The sequence below is a fragment of the Rattus norvegicus genome, chromosome 13 (genome assembly GCF_036323735.1).
Source record: "Rattus norvegicus strain BN/NHsdMcwi chromosome 13, GRCr8, whole genome shotgun sequence".
Taxonomy (NCBI): Eukaryota; Metazoa; Chordata; class Mammalia; order Rodentia; family Muridae; genus Rattus; species Rattus norvegicus.
In genome coordinates, this window is record NC_086031.1 from 12,970,183 (window position 1) to 12,991,051 (window position 20,869).

The 20,869-nt window shown below is 36.6% G+C and overlaps 1 protein-coding gene across 3 annotated transcripts in view; it reads right to left on the reverse strand.

Annotated features, from left to right (window-relative positions):
* Cntnap5bl1 (contactin associated protein family member 5B like 1) overlaps positions 1-20,869 on the reverse strand; it is a 1,004,796-nt gene that overhangs the window by 591,717 nt on the left and 392,210 nt on the right. For all 3 annotated transcript variants that reach the window (NM_001329899.3, XM_063272228.1, XM_063272229.1), the window contains 2 exon segments: positions 8,422-8,606; positions 12,761-12,964. In NM_001329899.3, coding sequence (NP_001316828.2) covers positions 8,422-8,606; positions 12,761-12,964 — 389 coding nt within the window.

Consider the following 20,869-nt stretch of genomic DNA (forward strand, 5'->3'; position numbering starts at 1 on the left):
GTTGAATACATTTTGTTGAATAAAGCCATAACTTAATTTGTAACTCTTTAAATATTTAGATTAGGACATATGCCTCTCCATTTATATTCTTGACCCAGGCCCGGTATATGTCTGAGAGAATCTGGCTAATTTTCTTTTATTTTACTGATAACTAAAATAACTCCACCTGTCTCCAAATGTCTGACTAGCTATCTCCACAAAAAATGGAAGACTAATTAAGACATGCTATCAACATTCTAGCAGAAACTTGGATAAAGCAAGAAAATATGCTATCAATCACTTCTAGGAATGCTGATACAATCAAAGAATGCAGGATTGGTTGCTTTGCACACTGGTGTAAACACAGCAGGAACCACACCACAGAAAGTCTTCCAAGACAGCCTTATTCAGGGAAGATGCTGAGTGGTTGGGCAATCACCTAACATGAATGTGGCTCTCAACTCATCCGTCAGCACTAAAAAAAAAATAAAAAAAAATAAAGGGAGGAATGATAGCCTTTCTTGGTATGAGGACAGCATTAAAAGATGTAGTGTCATGTTAAAGTTATCTGTTTACCTTTAATAAATATTAAGATGTATCTTTTGCAATGTCACAATCACGTGTGCATGTAAGTCCTCATACATGTGTGTGCACATTCATATGGCAGCCAGAGCTCTACACTGGGTGGATTTTGTTTTTCTTATTCTCATCCTAGACTATTTATTTGTTCTTAAAAATATTTATTTAATATTTTGAGTGTTAGTTATAACTGGGAAAAATATTCCTGCCAAAGACAACATGTAGGAATCAGAAAACAACTGAGAGAGTTGGTTCTTGACATATACAACATACAGCATGTAGGATTCTACTCTCTCAGTATGATTAAAGTGGTATATACTTATGGATATATATCACAATAATTATATAAACAATAAATAAATGCATTAAAATAAATAAATAATTTTGGAAGAGAGAAAGAAAAACCATCTTGTGTTGAGTTTTAGCTGTCATACAAATGTGCCCTCACATGTACACATGAATATGTACATACAACAGACACATCTTAATAAGTATCAAAACTATACAGTATTAAATATGACAGAAAATGTATGTATATATGTATGTATTAATATTTTATATTGAGATAGAGTCTCTCTAAATACCTGTGGCTGTTCTGGAACTCACTATGTAAACCAGGATGATGTCATGTTCCTAGAAACCTGCCTGTCTTTACTGCTCAGTGCCAGTATTAATGGTATGTACCAATATGCACAGCAAAAATGGAATTTTAAAAGAAAATTGGTGAATAAAAAGGTATGAAAAAATAATTTTAAAAGTTCTTGTAAGATCTATGTCATGAAGCATTCATCCTTTCTGTGGCCTGCTTCTTTTTAAAATGTGGCACAAAATTGTGAATGTTACTTAAAGATTGATATTTTAACATGATATTGTTCTTTCTCTTTCATTCCACTCTCAAAAGCTACTGAAACAAGCACTTCACTGTCCTTCCAACATGGTTTGATTTGCCTCTTAGTTTCTTTGCTTGTTTTTAAGTAGAATATCATTTATATCTCAGATGATCCAAGAACATCCTGTCCTAGTATGAACTTTTGTCTGTGTGGACACATGCAATGTCATTGTGACACTCTGGCAAGCTGTTGTAATGTGGGGCTAAACATAATTTTTACAGTACCTTTTGGGCCATGAAAAAAATTTCCACCATAATTCCCTAAAAGGAATTACTAGTGTTCTGGGTTGTCAACTGGAACTTGAAAGTAAGATTTATTGCTGATAGCATATACACTTTTGTTATGGAATTATGAAAATTAGGCTGGGTTTAAAGAACAAGCTAATTCCCTTCCAGCTATCATTCACAATAGCAGAGGTATCAGTGGTTACTCAGCCATCAGTCCTGTGAACTACAATAATGACTTACCAGGAAAGAGGTACCCAAAGTGAAGTAGTTGCATAACTACTATGAGAGTATCCAACTATTTCCCTTCTTGCTTTTTTCAAATTCTTAGCATATAACTATGAAAAAAAATTTAAGGAGCTCAGTTTCGGATGGGAAAATATGTCTAATATTGATTTATTTTGTCCTTTTATACATATTTTATTAAAATGCCAACAATGAAGTATAATGTACATACAAACAGGACATGCTGTAGGATGGTGGTCTTGAAAGTCTGAGTTATCCTCACTGGAGCATGGTTAGAATTTCCTGTTCTGGAAATCATAAGGATAATAATTTTGCCTAGGGTAAGCTAACCTATACTTGTATTATGGGTGCGTATTCTTTTATTGTCTTCCTATACTTAATTTGTTGACTTGTAAAAAGACTATATTGTTAGTTTTATATTTTGAAACATTGTTTTTAGTTATTTGGTAGATTATTAGGCCATAAACATTCACTTTTTAATAGAAGGACTTTGATTTGCTTTATAGAAATGAAAATTACCCTAAGTTTTATTACTGATTCTCTGAAATCTATGCCATATTTAGAAGGACCGCCATGCTGTTGAATGTTAAAACTGTCATTTCATTTTCTCAGTAATGTCTGTAAAGTTAGTCTTGGAATTGTATGAATATAATGAATATTTCTTATTAATACATTATTTATAATTTATTACATATGTGCACTATGTATAGTATGTCTCAATCATATTATTTGCCAATATTGTCTTATTGTCCTCTTCCCATTGAAGCCCTCTTTTTCTAAAAGTCTCCTTCGCATTTTGATTTTTTTTTCCCTTGGCTGGTGTTTGACATCATTCTCAATCTGCCTTGTTTTTACGATGTTGAGAGTAACCTGTCCACAAATTCTGGCAAAAGTTTGAGTCTCCTAAAACAACAATCGCTTGAAAGAGATATTTCAAGGTGTTCCACTCATATGGAGTATATTTTACAAGACAAGGCGTACCTGAAGAAAGCAGATACAACTGCATAAACTGTCACCACTGAGTTTCACTTCCCTAAAAGCTTACATTCATTTTTGTGTCACACAGCTGTGACTCATAGAATACCTATGTTAATGAGATCATATAAGGGCAAAAAGGCTTGCAAATCAATGGCAAATTATGTAGTAGAATAGATTTTAGAACAATTACCTTGGATATTAAAGTATTTCACAAAAATGATGACAGTGAGTAAGCACTTGACTTTCTTTTTGTCGATGTTGTCTTTGTGTTCATTAAAGGTATCTCTGTGCTTTGAGGTAAATCTAATTTCCTGTGATCTCTTTGGTTCTTCAATCAATTAAACATGTTGAAATAGAAAAGTGATGGGTACTCAAAGATCTTCCATTGTCAACAATTCAAATTTACCTACCTGGTATCTGGAACATTGAGTCAAAGGATGTCAATGTGCATTTTGAAATTACAGAATGACATATATTATCTACAGTACACTGAACAGAAGTTGGCATCAAAGGGAAAAAACTTTCTTAAAGTTCATGATAATGACTGAAAGAAGAAAAGTTTTGTCCAAATTTTTTCATTATTTCTTTCTACACTTTTATCTTCTATCTTACTAGAGTAATAAATTTTGTCTAAATGTTTCCTATGTACTATCTAGCAGTTTCTTTTAGTTAAGTTTCTTTTCCTGATAAAATACACTAAAAAGGCATCTTAAGGAAGGAAGTGTTTATTTCTGCTCACCATTCAAGATTACAATTGATCATGGCAGAAATTCCAAGTAGCAGGAACTGACGGAACTCGATAGTGACATGGTACCCAGAGCCAAGGCACAGAGTGATGAGTGCTTTTACTCAACTCACTTTCTTCTTTTAATAAAGTCCAGGATCTCATCCAAGGGAATAGTGTCTGTCATTCATGGGAATGGGTTTCTAGCTCCATTAGCACTAAAATCACTCTATTCTGGCTGGTTTATGTAAACTTGACATAAGCTATTGTCATTTGAGCAGAGGGACTGTCATTTCAAAAATGTTCACTGCACGGTTGGCTTGTGAAGTAGCCTGTGGTGCACTTATCTCCTTGAGTGATAGTCGATATGGAAAATCCCACTTCACAGTGGGTGGTGTCAGTCATGGTTTGCAACTCTGGACCTGACATATATAACAAAGATATTTGAGTAAGACTTGAGGAGCAAACTAGAAAACAGCACTACTCCATGGTGGTCTCTGCATGTTCTCTGCCACCTGGCTCCTACCTTGAGTTCCCATTCTCACTTTCATTGACGATGGACAGATAATTGGAAATATAAGCTAAAATATACATTTTTTCCTTTACAAGCTGCTGGTAGTGATGGTGTTTTACCATATCAATAGACACATAGACTTAAAAACTACCTGTAAAAACATGCTAACTAATTTAGACAATTCCTTAAAAGTGTGCCTAGAAGCTTGCTCCAGGTAATTATAAGCCTTGTCTACTTCACATGTAACAAAATTTGACAATTACCCATAGATTTGTTTCACCCAAGGACAAACCCATGCTGCATGTAATGTTCAAAAAGAGAAAGAGAGAGATTCAAGATTGTGGATTTCAGGGGTTGGAGGTGGGGTATCAGAAATTACCTGAAGGATTTCTGAGCATGAACAACTTTCCCAGAATTTCTGATTTAGTACTTACAGATGGAGCCTAAGTTGGTTCTATTTAATATATTTTTAGTACTTGTAGTTTGACTGACACTTGATACAAATATCCAGCTGCCCTTCAAATAGTAATTAAATGTATTTTATTCACCATAACTTAAGTTCCTTATAAACGTTTATATATCCTTCATCAGCTAGTTTCGACTTATCCTTTTTATTAAAAAAATGTTCTGTGTTTTTATGAAGTTGTTATATGTACATGTGTGTGCAAGTATCCCAAGAGACAAGAGGAAGGTGTCAGGTCTTCCAGAGATGGAGACAATGGCAGTTGTGAGTCATCCCATATGTATGTTTGGAATTAACCCTAAATCCTCTACATTAGCAATATGTGCTCTTAATCATACAGCTTCTTCTTCATCCTCTAGCTTATTCTTACATCTTGCCTCTCACTGTCCTGAACTTTGATTTCCTGTGTCACACACACACACACACACACACACACACACACACACCAAGCATTTACAAGTAAAACTTTGTGTCTTAGTGTCAAAATCATAGGCCTAATTTGACTAAATAATCCATTGCATACAATTCAATAATGATAAACAATGCATTCATCTTTATTATAGTCTAATATAGTGAGCTGAATCATAAAGAATGCTACTAATCTTTCAAGATATAGTTTTTTGAACTTTTATCTGTAATCAAAATCTCTCATATTTTCTTTCTATTTCTTTAGTGAGCTTTTAAAATTGCAAAAGAGCAGTCGTGTATGATCGGACAGTCCAAAAATCTCACATACTCAGTAGGTTAAGGCTTCTACTGAATAAAATATTACTTGAATGTTAAAAATACAGAGGTTCCTGATGCTACTTGGTTGATAGAGTTCTGTAGGTTGATGTCATTATGCAGGTGAAGGCAGGTACAGAATAAAAATGAGGCCTGTGATTAGATGAGAAGGAAGGATGGGTGGGAGAAAAAGTTTTAGAGAGGCAGAGGAGGCCGGTGTGAGGAGAGGGAGCTGAGAGAACATGGCAATGGATGTTAAAATTCCTGTCTGCACATAAGCTAAAAGTGCTTATCCTAAGGTTGTTTTGATGAGGAATTTAGAAATGGTCATAATTTAAAAGGGAGGAATTAGCTAGAATTGATTTGTACAGCCATAATCTCATTTGGTAACCAAGCTAAAGTCATATCTTCAGATTGGTATAGAATTTATTCGTTACAAAATTTTAATATTACAAAGTTTGGACTCAGTCCTTTGACTTATGTCATTACAATCTTCTCAGTTGATTAAACATAGGAATTAGGAGCCAAATAACAAATTTGTGGCTCCTAGTTTACCATTAGGTGGTTTTTAAATATTCTTGTCAGAAATAGTTGAGAATAGTTAGTGGACAATAGTCCACATTACCTTATATAGATAGATGGTTTTCAAAAAAAATCTGAAATCCAAAAAGTAAGACATTTAAAGGTATTTATCTTTTAGTGAGACATATCTGCTCCAAACACTTCCCCTATGGTGGAGTTAAAGAAGAAATTGAACATCTCTATCTCCAGGTGAGGTAATACTTTGTGGCTAGGCAGCCACTGGCCAGAAACTGCCTATTTCACCTACAGATCAATACTGATCAAAAAGAGACACATTATGCAAAATACTCAAATGATAATCTTTGCTCAGTCAGAATTATCAGCCCTTCTAGATTTGTGCATTTCAAAGGTCTGTCAATTGATCCTGGGCCAGAAGACTAAATACTAGCTCTCATATGTTGCTAACAGGGGACTGAGCTAGTAGAAATTTGTCTCTACAACCTGACTCAGCTCTGGAAGCAGGGTTAGGCTTCCTGTTTCTAGATAATTGGCCATTCTCAGATTTCTGATGGAGTTGAAGACTAGTTAGTTTCATAGCTCACCCAAACTAACTTTGAGAAAACCTAGTTGTCCCCTAGATGATTTTTAATGTTAATAGTTGTGCACAGCTTAGAGTGAATAAAAAAATAATTAAACAGAAAGGGTGGTATGTACCATGATGTCATTATGTAGCAAGACAGGTCCAGGATAAGCAAAGCCTATCATTGGATGAGAAGGAATGGTATGTGGGAAAAAGTCTAGGAAGGGGAGAGGAGGAGGAGAAGTGGGAGAAATCAAAATGGATATGATGGAGCAGGATGATCCAGATTCAGGTGGACTAGGTCAATTTTATCTTGTCTAAGTGGGTGGTTTATATCTTTATTAATTGGCAGTGTGGATATTCTATTGTGTGGATATTCTATAGATTGAGATCTTAACATATAAATCTGATAAATTTCAAGTTTCTAGAACTCTGATTTTACAGGACTACAGAAGATGTAAGAAAAGTTCTTGGTGGGTAGAGAGGCAGCCTGGAGAGGGCAGCTATAGAATGCCTGGGCCTAAAGTGACACCAGGCCAAGCTAGAATGGGATGTGTGTGTCTGGTGTGGTAACGACCTTCTAAGGGGACAGTGTGAGAAAGCATCTGGAAGAGAAACAGCTGGACTATGCAACTCCTGCGGATTTGCATGGAGTGGGAATTCATGGGTACCAGTAGCCACTGACCCATTTTTATTTTTTCTGAAGCAGAGTTCCATTTTTAGTACCACATGAAGGGGATTGTGGGCATGCACAACTGTAAACCCAGTATCCAGGAATTAAATGCAGAGGTATTAGCAGTTTAAGAGAGTTCAATACTACCTTAAATTACATGAGATCCAGTATTAGGATAATAAATTAATTGAAATTAATTAAACAAAAAAGACTATAGATCTAACTTACTGATAGTTTTTTCCTAACATGAGAATGTCTTTAATTTCCATCGCAAGTAATATGCACACACACACACACACACACACACACACACACACTCACAGACACATACACACACACACATGAACTCATTTTATACACATAACAGAGATAGACACATATAAATACACATACATATACACATACTCACACACATTCACACACATACATATACACAGTCACATACACATATATACACATACACACACTCACATACATACACATTTGTACATATATACACGTATACACATAGTCACAAACACATGTGTATACATATGTATATACACACATACACATATACATACACATACACATATATACACACATACATACACACACATACAGAAACATACATATGGACATATATACACTCCTAAGGAGACATATACATTTTGAAGATTAGGTATAAAGGTCCACTTGCTACAACTGCAAATCACCTGGGAATAGACTCAGTTCAGCCTTTATTTGACTGTCATGTAACATGTCTATAGGAGATTGTTTTGATTCTTGATTGAAGGAGGAAGACTACTCTGAGTGTAGTCTACACCATGGGTTGGGGACTAGACTGCATAAATGTGAAGAAATTTACTTGAGAATAAATAAGGAAAAAATGCATTTTTTCTCCTTTCTCTTGACTGTGGATACAATGTGACTGGCTAAGGAATTGAGTTCTTGCCTTATCTTTTCTGAAATGATTAATTTTAATTAGGAATAATAAGTCAAATAAACCTCTTGTTCCCCGATGCTTTTTAACACAGCAACAGAAATTATATTAAGATACACACACACACACACACACACACACACACACGCACACACGCACACACACACACACGCTGCATGCATACATAGGTACACAAAGAAAAAGTAAATAGAATTATTGATTTTTATCTTGTACAATTGTTACCTCAGTAAAGAAGCAGAGTTTGGCCCAGTCATTTTCAGATGTTGGTGGAGATCTACCCTGGAGACTCCTCCTTTGTAGCCTAGCCAAGTTATAGGGGATTAACATTCCTATTTACAGACCTCCCTCCCACTCCTGGGAACCTGCAGGGAGGACTGACTCACCTCATAGTCGATATCCAGGACCTCTGTCTCACCCTTGGTCCAGAAGTGCTGTGTGTTCCTGTCCACAGTGAAATTTACCTGCTTACCCACACGCTCCAGGAACACTGAATGCCAGTGCTGGTCATCCAGAAGGCTACCCAGAATGGCCGAAGGTGTGATGCTGCTGAGCCAGGCTTTTTTGTCATCTGCAGGAGAAAGTTAGCGAGGAGTCTTAGCCTGAGCAGCTATGAATCCTACTTATCAATAGCATTGAGTACCAGGTACCTGATGTTTCTTCAAACAAACCCAGCTCAATCTGTCTCTGTACAGTGGATACCACTGTGCATGTGGAAGGAGTCATACAACAGGCTTTCATCTCAGGTTTCAGAACCAGGTTCTAAAACTAATGGCATACACCTCTACTTCATGACAGGAAATGTAATGTTTTCAGGAAACCATCAATCACATTGTGACAGAAATGTTTACAATTTTGACCAAAGCAATAAGATTTGAAACAGAAATATTAAAAAACATAATTAAATACACACACACACACAATTTGGAAGGATTATGAATGAAGAATGCAGAACTTGAACCCTCACAGTGTATCTATGCACACACAAATACAAGAAAATATAACTACTCCAGCTGCAAATGTTGAGGGCTTATTATATGGACTGAGTCCCTCCACTAATGTCTGCCACCATCACACAGAATTTGCCTCAACAATAAAGAAAAGCTGTCATTAGTTATACATAATTTTTTTAAATCTTTATATATTATAAAGATGTGTGTGTGTGTATGTGTGCATGCACTTACATATATGCATGTATGGATTTGTGTTTCTCCTTTCACCATATATGTGCTAATATCTAACTCTATTCATCATGGTTTTAGCGAACACCTTTACCCACTCAATCATTATTTGGGCCTCTAACACATTAATTTTAGTTTGAGAGAAGAACATTAATCACAATCCCACAAAGAATATGATAACAAAGTGTGCCTCTTTCTTGTATTGTATCATCTTTAATGCATCCCGTATTTACCTGTGCACAGGTGACACTGTGTTACTTCAAGGGGTCAGGAGCAGCTAATCTCCCTGTGAGATGCTCATTTTGCTCACTCCTACCTTCTCTATGGCCTGTTTATGTTGTTTGTCACACTGAGTAAGGGTATCTGGCTTCTTCCAGGAGTTATCATGGGGACACCACACTTAGCATACTTGGAAAGTAGGAATGGTGAGTTAATATCTACTTCTGTTTCATTGATTTATTATTTATTCCAAAGTCATGAATTTTTATCATTGTCATATTATGCTAATGCAATAGTAAATATCCCTGGCTCTTCTTCCTCCCCATTCTCTGAAGAACATTGCAGTCTAGTAGTACAGGCCATGGTCATATAAGGAAGGTATGGAGCAGGAGTGGGAGGTCTCTCTTTTGAGAATACCTGTATTGGTATCTTTAAGAAAATAATAGTTAGGACACAGGACCTCATAAATACAGGCAACAGGCTAAATGCAAAAGAAGAGATAGTATCCACTCAGCTTGGAGAACTGGTAGCCAGGCTGAGGGTTATGCAGGAACATTGTCCTTGGGAAGGAAGAAGAGATAGGGATATTTATTAATACACTAGCATAATCTAACAATGGTAAGAATCAAAGCCTTATAGAATAAATAATAGACAACAAAGGAGAAGCAGACATTAATTCACCAGTCCTACTTTCCAAAGGTCCTCAGAAGAGAAGAAATGGCTGACATGGTTAGTAGAACCCTTCAGAACTCTCTGTATGAGACTTCAGCATTTGATTAACACCAAAGTAACAGGTTAGCAGCAATGTAAAATTTGACATTTGCAGCCAATTCAGCTTATATAAGTTGTACCAACAAAATCTTGATGTATATATTTATGAGTAATTTTACCAAATATTTCTTTGTTTAAGAGAGAGAGACAGAGAGAGAGAGACAGAGACAGAGAGAGAGAGACAGAGACAGAGACAGAGAGACAGAGAGAGAGAGAATACATGACACAAGAGCCCTAATGCACCTTTGCAAGTCAGAGACAGCCTTAAATATCAATCTACACCTTCAATCTTATTGGAGATAGGGTCTCTTGTTTGTCTCTGAATATATGAGTCTATGACCCTCTAGAGATTCTCTTCAGTCTCTCAAGCTACTGTTAAGCTGAAGCATAAAGAGTCTGACATTATGGAGATACTGGAGATTGAAATTCAGATTCTCACACTATGTGGCAAGTAGCTAACCCATTGAGCCACATCCTTAAGCACTTTACTGTGTTTTTCTCTTAGATTAGGAGAATTTAAAAATCTTTTTACTTTTATATCACTTTTATGAGCAATATTCTCTTACTTTTACTAGTTTGTTTTTCCAACAATTTGGATATAGTCCAGTTTCCACAATACAGAGTTTGAGGGGAATCTTTCTCTTCTTTGAATTTTTGTACATTAACACTGATGCTATTTTTCTATTGAAAATTCATTATGTGATGGCTAGGGAGATGGCTCTGCAGTCAAAGTGCTTGCTGTGCAAGTACAAGGACCAGAATTCAGATATCTAGAAACCTTAGTAAATGCCGGGTGGATATGGTAGCACACTGTAATACCAGTCCTGGACAGTGGAGATTGAGGATTTTAGTACAAACTGCCTCACAAGACTATCTCACTAAATTCTGGGTTTTCCTGAGAGACCCTTCCTTGATTTTTGCCCACATATGTGAAAAGGAAAAACCTGTACTCACATATGACTACCATTCCTGCATATGAAAAACAGAAAAAGAAAAAAAGAATTGCCATAATTTCTCTTCTCTATAACAAACCATTCCTTCTTTGAAGTGAGAGGAAATATCACAACATGTTTCTCTACTATTTCATTTGGCAATTATTTCCCAGGTCTTGCATTATGTTAGAAGATAGGCAGTTTGTACTGGCTGATCCCCATTTGTGCAATATCTTAGTTGAGCATCTTAAGATAACACAGTCACTGAATTGCAGACAGAATAACCATGTTGGTTAAGTCAAAGTCAGAACATTACATAGGTCACCTGCTCTCTAGAAATGTATTCTAAGGCAATAAATTAATGTGGATTAAAAAAAAGGAAATGATTTTAAAATTGGAGACCACATTCTGTAGTTTGGAGAGAGATTAACCATACACGTAAAATCAACAATAGAATATAAGATAGTTGGTAAAGTTACATTTATGAAATTCTCATAATATTTTTAAATATTTATGAGTTAAACTATATTTTTAGATGAAATTAAAAGTAATAACTAATCAAGAAAATACCTAACAGCTGAACATTATCAATTTAGGATGTATACAAGTAGAATACAAATGTGCAAATGCACACTAAACATAACTACGCAAAGAAACCAATAAACACTATGACTTTATAAAGCAGAAAATTCTGCCACAATATAAAAAGGATGTTACTTCTCCTCTATATTTTAAAGTTAGAATAACTATTTTAATAGCCAAAAAGGGCACTCTGAAACTATGTTTATCCTATTTGAGTTCCTGAATGCCACCTGAATTATAAGGAAATACATGTGTTTCTCTGGTAGCTTCAAGGATGAATTCAATGTCGTGAACATGATGGTAGGGATCTCAATATAATATACCACTAAGCTATGTTCATATTAACAGGTTCAATTTGCATTAAATGTATTTATTTACTTATATGGGACAAAGTAAGTGCAATTGTATACATTAGTAAGTCAGAGAAAAAAATGTGGGAATTGGTTCTCTTCTTCCACCATACAGCTTCTAGGATTTGAATTCAGGTTGTAAACTTTGGCAGTAGGCACCCTTTCCCACTAAGTCATCTCAGAAGCCCACAGGTTTAATGCCAAAGTCACTCCAAAGAGTAAGATATAAGTAAGTTCTATCCACTCCTTTTTTTTGGATTTTTTTTTACTAAAACTTGGATATCTTACATTAAATCAGATTAAATGTGGTTTGGCTAAATAAATGTAGGGAACAAAGGTTCATAGCTTTACGTGACATACATGAAACATACATATGCATTTATATTTAAGTGACTGAATATTGACTCTCAAAAAGTAGAAAATTGAAAATCAATGCCTTTCAGAAGAATTTATAATTATTCTATAAATACATGTTAGTGATAAGAAGTTTCTGGATGTTATGTGATGTAGATTCCTAAGGTGTTTTGCTGAGGCAAGACCCAAGGGAGAACATATGATGTTTGGAGAAAGCATAAATAGAGCTCCAAGGATGTGAGGAAAGAGATAAAGAACAGTGATCAAGGAAGATACCTGAGATTCACCTTTGGCTTCAACAGTCATCTAAACACATATGCATAGGTCTTTCCTTACCCAAGTTCAAGTATAGGACTAGTCTGCCATTCTGGAGCTCTAGGGTGATGTGGTCACCACGTTGTCCCTCACCATGGAACAGAACACCATCTCCTTGCATGCTCTTGAACTTCAGGGAGATCACATCTTTGAGGGTGCTCATTGTCTTCTGACTGAACCTGTACAGAAGTGAGCTCTGGCCATCAAAGTCAGCAACATCTGATTCTGAGAGCAGAGAGAAGAGGGAAAGAAACATCAGTGTATTTCCTTCTGGAAGCTATTCTTGCTTCTCACCTTTGATACTGCTCAGTTCACAGAAATGTTCCTTAAATCTGGAAGATCTCTTTTATAAGGAGGTACATGGAATAAAACCAACAGAAACAGAATCTAAGCAGTCAATCATTTGTAAACATCACAGACATACCAGGCTAGAGTAGAAACTACTATTAGTGACTACTGACCAAAAAAAGAGAAAAACAATAATAGATCCTAGAAGGGAGCTGTCACATAACTTCCTCCACTGTAGTGTTTTTAAGGGAGCCTCAAGACCAGGATTGGGCTTTCAGGTGAAAGGGATAGAATAAGACAAATACAATGGAATACACTGGTATCTTTATATGATGGGGCCTCAGAGATAGAGAGAAACTTGCTTTAAAGCCTGGAGAGGAAGTTTATAACTGTTTCAGTAAGAGGGACATAGGGAGAGTGAAAGAAGTATCCTTTCTATTTAAAGGGTATTTAAAAAGACCAAGAGTCTCCTTAAAGAACAGCATTTAGAGTTCCTTTGGAGAAACCCCTCTGAGGATCATTGGACTGATCCTTGAGCAAATGAAATATATGACACTATATAATTTTTCATGGTTGAAACACAGACTGCTTCTTAATCTCTCTGCCCTAGCAATAGATGTAGGAAGCTGTGACCTGTTTCAGGCTATGTGATCTGGCTTAAAGTTTCAGGCCCATGTTCTAACAGTGCTTAATGAAATAGGATGGCAGTGCCATAGGCACCTGCACCAGGCTTCTCTGGGGCCAGTGCCTGATTTGTAAAAACCTCTTATAATTTACATTTCTTGCTAATTTGATTCTGACATTTAGAACTGTTTGATCTTTTCACCCTAACTTCCAGGCTAGAGCTGTAAAAGAGATATCTTTTATTATGACAATTCTGAATTATTAATTCAGTCTTTACTAGAACTCTGTGCTGAGAATTCTGAAGATTCTTTGGGGTTTAGTGGGAAAGAATAGTGAACAGAAACATAATTTTAACAGAGTAGTAATGTGCTATGTGTGCCTTGTTCTGAGCTGGTATTGTATTGTTTTAAGGGTTTATGTAAAATATTCAGTCACTATTATTATATTTTGTCATTTACTCATATCTGAGATAGTCCTTTATTTGAGACATAAAGCTTAGCAAATGTGTGTGGTAATATATCTCTCAATATATATATATATATATATATATATATATATATATATATTGTCTAATGTCAACTCAGAATAAGTATATCTAGTAAATGAAACATGCTACTTTGCTGATCAGTATGACCTGTTTTCTGTGCACATAACATACTCACTCACTATGATGTTAGAGTAGAGATTGGATCAGCCTCAAACCTTAGTACAGAACTGACCAATGCCATGTTGGCGTAACAAGATTTATGATAATATTAATGAAGCATTAGCTTCCTGCCTAGTAACAGGAGATAGGGTGATGGTCACAGGACCCTAATATGGAAGTCAAGTCATTCCCTCTGCCACCCTCATCTGGAAGTGACCTTGTGAGTGTGTAGGTAGTGGAGGTTATGCAAGGAGGATTCTACAAAGCTTCCACAAGGATGTCATCCACAATAGGTGAAACTGTGCAGTGGAGTAGCTGTTGTACTAAAACTGATGCTTCTTTAGTTAAGTCCTACCCATGCTCTGTTAATAAGTGTAATAAGCTAAAATGTGCTTTTTGATCTGTCATCTATACACTATCTGGAGTGAAGAGCCATTTGTTCACATCTTCCCAGGAAAAGTTAACATGAGAATTGCAAATTGTAATTATAATTATTTTATTTCACAGTATCATCCTATATAGAAGAGCAGCACTTTATTTAATCCAGCTTTGAGTTAGTTGTATGCTCTAAACAAAGTTATGAAGTATATGTGTATACACAAACTGACTAGTTTCTCTGCAAATATCCAGTGGAGAAATTATTTTAAAATGTATGTGTGTGAGAGAGAACATATTCATGGATGTGTGCAGGTATGCCGTTGTACTTACAAATGGCTGTGGAGATTATAGGTTGACACTGAGTATCTTCCTCACTCTTATTCTAGGCTCATATAACCCACATTGTTCTTGCATTCACAACATTACCATGATGATTTTGAACTTCTCATGTTCCTGTTTCTATTTCCTCATGGCTATTGTTATAAGAGTATACCATGTACCAGGTTTTGTGCAGTAGTAGAAACAATTCAAGGCCTTGAATAAGGTGCACACACTCTTTCTACCCAGCTGAACTGCCTCCCCCAACTCTCATTTTTCACTGAAATTGGTTCTCAGCATCTAGGCCTAGTGGATGGCAGATGAGTTCCAGGAACCGCATGTGTCTACTGCAAGACTGAGAGTACAGAAATGTGCCACTGAACCAAGCTTTTTATATGTTTCCTAAATTAACATGTTGCCATGCTTGTATGGCAACCACTTTACCACTAAGCAATATCTATAGTCCCTTCAAAGAATTATTTTAACTTATGTGCAAATTCTTTTACTATTTTATTATAAAAACTTGTACCTTAAAAATGGTATTACTTCTATAATAAAAAATATAAGAATACTTAATTATAACTTGGAAGAGATTTATCATATAGCATCTTAACAGGGTGAAACAGAGGTGACGGGTTGTGAGTACAGGATAGAACTATTCGTGTTTGAGATTCAGAAACCATAAAAATTCATTTTTTCAGGATTTACTAAGCAATTAAAATACTTAGATTGACTATTCATAATGACAACTTGATTATATTTCCTGTTCACAGATATAGAATTGTCTTTAATGAATGAGATTTTAAAACAAAAAATCATGATTTTTCTATAATTACATTGAAAGTAAAATTCTATAATTTATTCCTTAATATAAGAAATAACAAAAAGGTCCTGAGGACTCCATATTATAAAAAGCAACTCATGTGATGTAGGGAGTCTTTCAGAACTTCCTGTGTTTTTCCAAAACTTCCCACTTGATGTTAGCATTACATCTTTGCATACAGAGCCCACTGGACTTGAAGCTGAATCCATGGAGTTCTTGGCACTGTTGCTCTTTTTTGGGTAATGAGCTTCATGGCTAGAAAGAACTTGAAGATATAGCTTGTCAGCTGGATAACCTTTGCAACATTATCTCCTTAAATTTTAATTTCAATATAAGAAATATACATTAGAGACATATTTTTAGAGAAAAAAACACTTTTCAGGGCTAAGAATATCATGTAGCAAGTAAAATGTTTGCTGTACATCAATGAGTACCAGCTGCACTCAGACTCTAGACTTCCATTAAAATAACAGTATCTATTATTCAAGAACTGGAGATAGATACAGGAAGATCCTAGAGACTTGCTCTTCAACAACTCTAACTAAAAGGCAGCACCAAGTTGAAAAACAGGGTATTCATGGGGCTGGAGAGAAGGTCCACTCACATAGGTGGTTCACGACAAGTATGACTCCCAATTCAGAACATCCCAATGCCTTCTGGACCCTGAAAGTTTCTGCACTCTCATTGGTACATACTTCCAAACTAAAAATATATACTCATGCTTAAAAGTAAAATAAAACAAATATTAAACAAAGTGATCAGAAACTGATTAAGATACCTGATATTCATCTTGATACTGTGCAGACTCATGTGTGTGCACATGCAAACACACACACACACACACACACACACACACACACACACACACACACACGCATGAGTAAATGTTGAAAGATTCCAGAAATGTTGGAAAAGAAGAAATAGTGTAAGGCAGTTGTGATCGTATTGTTTTGTGTGTGTGTGTGTGTGTGTGTGTGTGTGTGTGTGTGTGTATATATACAAAATATGTATATGTATACATATATACATTATATATATATACAATCATCAGACAATGAATAAGCAAGGAAACAAATGAATGTATAATCTAATAATTAATTTTGCTAATCCAACTCACTTCATAAAACAGTAAAATATATACACCTTATCAGACACACTATTTGTTAAATCAGTATGAAATAGATTACCAATTGTAACTGGATTGATTAGAAGGGCCTTGAGGATATTAACTGATGCTCTATTAGATGGCCTTATGCTTTAACTCAAATGGTGCTGTTTTACTCTGGTGTCAGGCTTCTCTGCCCAGTGTGTGCCAGGCTAACTCCAAACTTTCTACTGAGTCATTTGAAAATATTTCACCCATGCTGCTATGCATTCTGTGGGTTCCTACTCTCTTTGATTAGGGTCATTCTGCCAATGTAGCAGCCATCGAGGCTTTGCTGCCCAGAAATGCAGAAAACAACCATATAGCACTCATCAGTGCTTAGCAAGTTGAATATATACATAGAGAGACTGAGCCATTTCAGAAAGGAAAGGAAGGGTCAAGTGCACAAAGGAAGAATCAGTATGTTGATCCTGGTTGAGAAGATATTCACCTTTGTCACATGGTGGAGGATGGGTGTAAAATGGAAACAAACCCTTTACCCCACTGAGCAATCTCCCAGTAACATGATTACTACTTACTAGGGAAAACAAAGTAACCAACAGAACAAAATATACTCTCCAAATTAGCTCCAAATTTTGCAATGGCTTATGGAAATGAGTGTGCTATGGGTTAAACAAACTATCCTTGGATAATTATTAGCATATATTTAACTCATTTAATGGACTTGGCAGTCATACATAATCTAGACTATCCTTACTTTGAAAAAGGAAATTTGAGACTCAGAAGATGATGCACCCATACAAAAGCAATCACAAGGTAATGAGTTGTTTGACATTGAAGACAAGTTTCTCCTAGTTAAAGAAGGGGGTTATTTTAAGGATTTGTGATATATAAAGCAATTTCTGCAGTTTGAGGAAAACATACACTGGGAAAGTCAAAGTGAGCAAAAGGATAAGTAAATATTAGCTATTAAGTAAATAATAAACAAGCTACAACACATAGAGTCAGGGAGGCTAGGAAAAAGAAGAGCTCTTGGGGTAACAAATATCCCAGGGAAGGGGAATTAGAATGGATTGTGCATTTAACCATCTGAGCATGAGGGAATGGGGACAAAACTGATCAAGGGTTAACATGCAGGGAGAGTCACCTGGAATTGAAGAACATTTGAGGAGTTATGTGGGAAAATATTGCAGTGTAAAATCCCAGGAATCTATGAGGGTAATCCTAGTAAGGACTTCTAGTAAAAGGGGATACAGAGCATGAACTGCCCTTTTTTTGTTACCAGGTAAGTCTCTCAACGTCAGGCCTGGTATACATTTAATTGAGTTGTTGGACAAGGGGGTTCTTGTAGAAATCTCTAAACCCAGTGGGTAAATCTAAACTCAGGGTGATGCTAGGACAGATGGTTGTGGTCTTTAAGCTAAAACTGATAACAAGGCCTCATTGCTGAGCAAAATACCTGCAAACCTCATTGAACATGGAGAGGTCGATAAAGTGCCCGTATGAAGCTTTCACACCTTCTTTTGTTTAGGGAGGTATTCTATAGGCTACTTAAGAAAAATATAGACACCAACCCAGCCACAAAATCTTTGACCTAAATTATTTACTGCTTGCAAGAGATAAAATCAGCAAACACAGAGCCTGCAGATGTTTGAATTAGGACTTCTGCACATACGTTGTGGCTGTTAGCTTGGTGTTTTTGTAGGATTCCTAACAGTTTTAGACTTTGAATCATTTGTCTGCTCTTGTGACTTTTTTTTTTCTTGGCTTGCATTGTCCAGCCTTGGTATGAGGGAATTTGCTTTGTCTTCCTGTATTTGTTTTGCCCTGTTGGGTTGTTGTTTCTTGGAGAGCTGATCATTTCTTAACGAAGACAGAAAGGAAATGGATCAAGGGAAGGGGGATATGGAGAACCTGGAAGAAGCAGAGGGAGCCGAAATAATGGTCTGTTTGTTTTACATTGAAAAACAATCTCTTTTCAATAAAAATAAAAAGAAAAGAAAGAGAACTGGTGAAAAACAAAGAAAAATGAAGAGTAGGTAAGATGGTGCAGCAAGTAAAATATTTTGCTGTGCAAGTCTAACTATGAGGTCTAATCTCTGACATCCACAGCCAAGAGCAAGAAACAGACTGACCTCTGAATTTACACTATAGTATGCACATATCTCCAAACACATCACATACATCTCTGCATCTGTGTCTCTCTATGTGTCTGTTTCCTCTCTCTCTCTCTCTCTCTCTCTCTCTCTCTCTCTCTCTCTCTCACACACACACACACACACACACACACACATACACACACATATTTTTAAAATGCTTATTTCTCTATTTTACAAGTTAATATGAAATTCCCTAGCTCCTAGGGTTCTGCATTTCTTCATGTACACAAAGTCCGTGGTCATTCAGAGCAGTGGGTTATCATGTAAGAGCCTGAGCAAAAACATTTGTATTTGGAAAGATTTTAGGGTAGACTTGTGGTACTTTTCCAAAAGGCATGGATTGAATATGTCAGGTACCCATAGTAATTTTTCAGGTTCTCATGTCCTGGAACATGAGACTGGAGGCAGTGCTAGAAGTAGATACATGAAGAAGTTTATGAAAGGAGCACTTTGTAGATTATGAGGTCACAAAAAAAGCTGAGAAAATCAGAGGCTTGATGGTAATATAGTATGTGTGTGTGTGTGTGTGTGTGTGTGTGTGTGTGTGTGTGTGTGTATGAGGAGGTCACATATGTATGTATAAATATGTAAAGATGGAGACCAGAGGTTGATGTAAAATATTTTCCCTCCTTCCTTCCATTTTAGTTTTTGAGACAGAGTCTCTAACTTGAATCCAGAGCTCATTAAAAGTTAGCCTTGCTTGACAACTTGTTCCTGGAATTCCTGTTTCTACTTTCTCAGAGCTAAGATTAGAAGTGGGATTCTATACCTGGTTTATATTTATGTGGATGCATATGACTTATATTGAGGTTTACACACCAGTGCAGCAAGCATTTTACTCACAGAGAAGTCTTCCCAAATCCATGGCTGGCTCCTACTAATCCTTTATACAATACATACCTATATCTTGAATGTATAGCATGGATGGGGAGTGAAACCCTAGGTAAAGTTCTCTGGTTCTGGACTCTAACCTGGAGAGCAAATACACAACTCTCAATCCAGAAGCAGCAGGCAGTCTCTGTTTGGCCAGACCAATGGAGACGTTTTGTACCCTATCTAATGTGAGATAGAATGTCAGGAGTATTGTGGAACCCTGAAAGTTGCTTGGTTCCCCAGTGGAGCTAAGGTTCAAAGTCCGGGAGACCTTGCAGAGACAATAGGCATTTACCTGTTTCTGGGCACCAGGTCCATGTCACTAGCTACAGGTCCACATAGATTTGTGGCCATCCATCACGTAAGGTCAACACCCCAAGCCCCTCTACATGTGGAGCATGTGACCTATAGTCACATAGGATCAAGACAGATCTCCATTTTAATGAGGTACCTAAAGGCCTAAAATGCTTAGCCAGTAAGCTTTCCTTCCCAGACACTCCTCCCTGCAAAAAGTATTTAATCACAAGCCCACCCTAAGAAGTGGGGTACGGTTTTACTTATGCACTTTTTGCCAAGACAATAAACGTTGTAAAAATCCGGACTGCTGTTTTTCATTGGATCTGCCATGTGCAGCCATGGAGAAGGCCGTCACCTATAGAGCTGCCATCAAATCTCCCTAGAAGGCCTCTCTGTACTCCCAGCCACAACCACATCAACTGCCAAACCAAGCCTCAAGTTCATCCCCTAAATTCTGCCACCCCTTCCTTGGGTCTAGATACAGCCCACAGGCCCCACACCTTGGTGGTATCCAGCAGCACCTGGGTGACTGAGAACCTGAGAAGCAGACTGCCACTGCCTTGTTGTAGAACTGGCTGGCCCCTTGGACCTCAAGTTGTGTTTCCTCATCTGTAGAGCA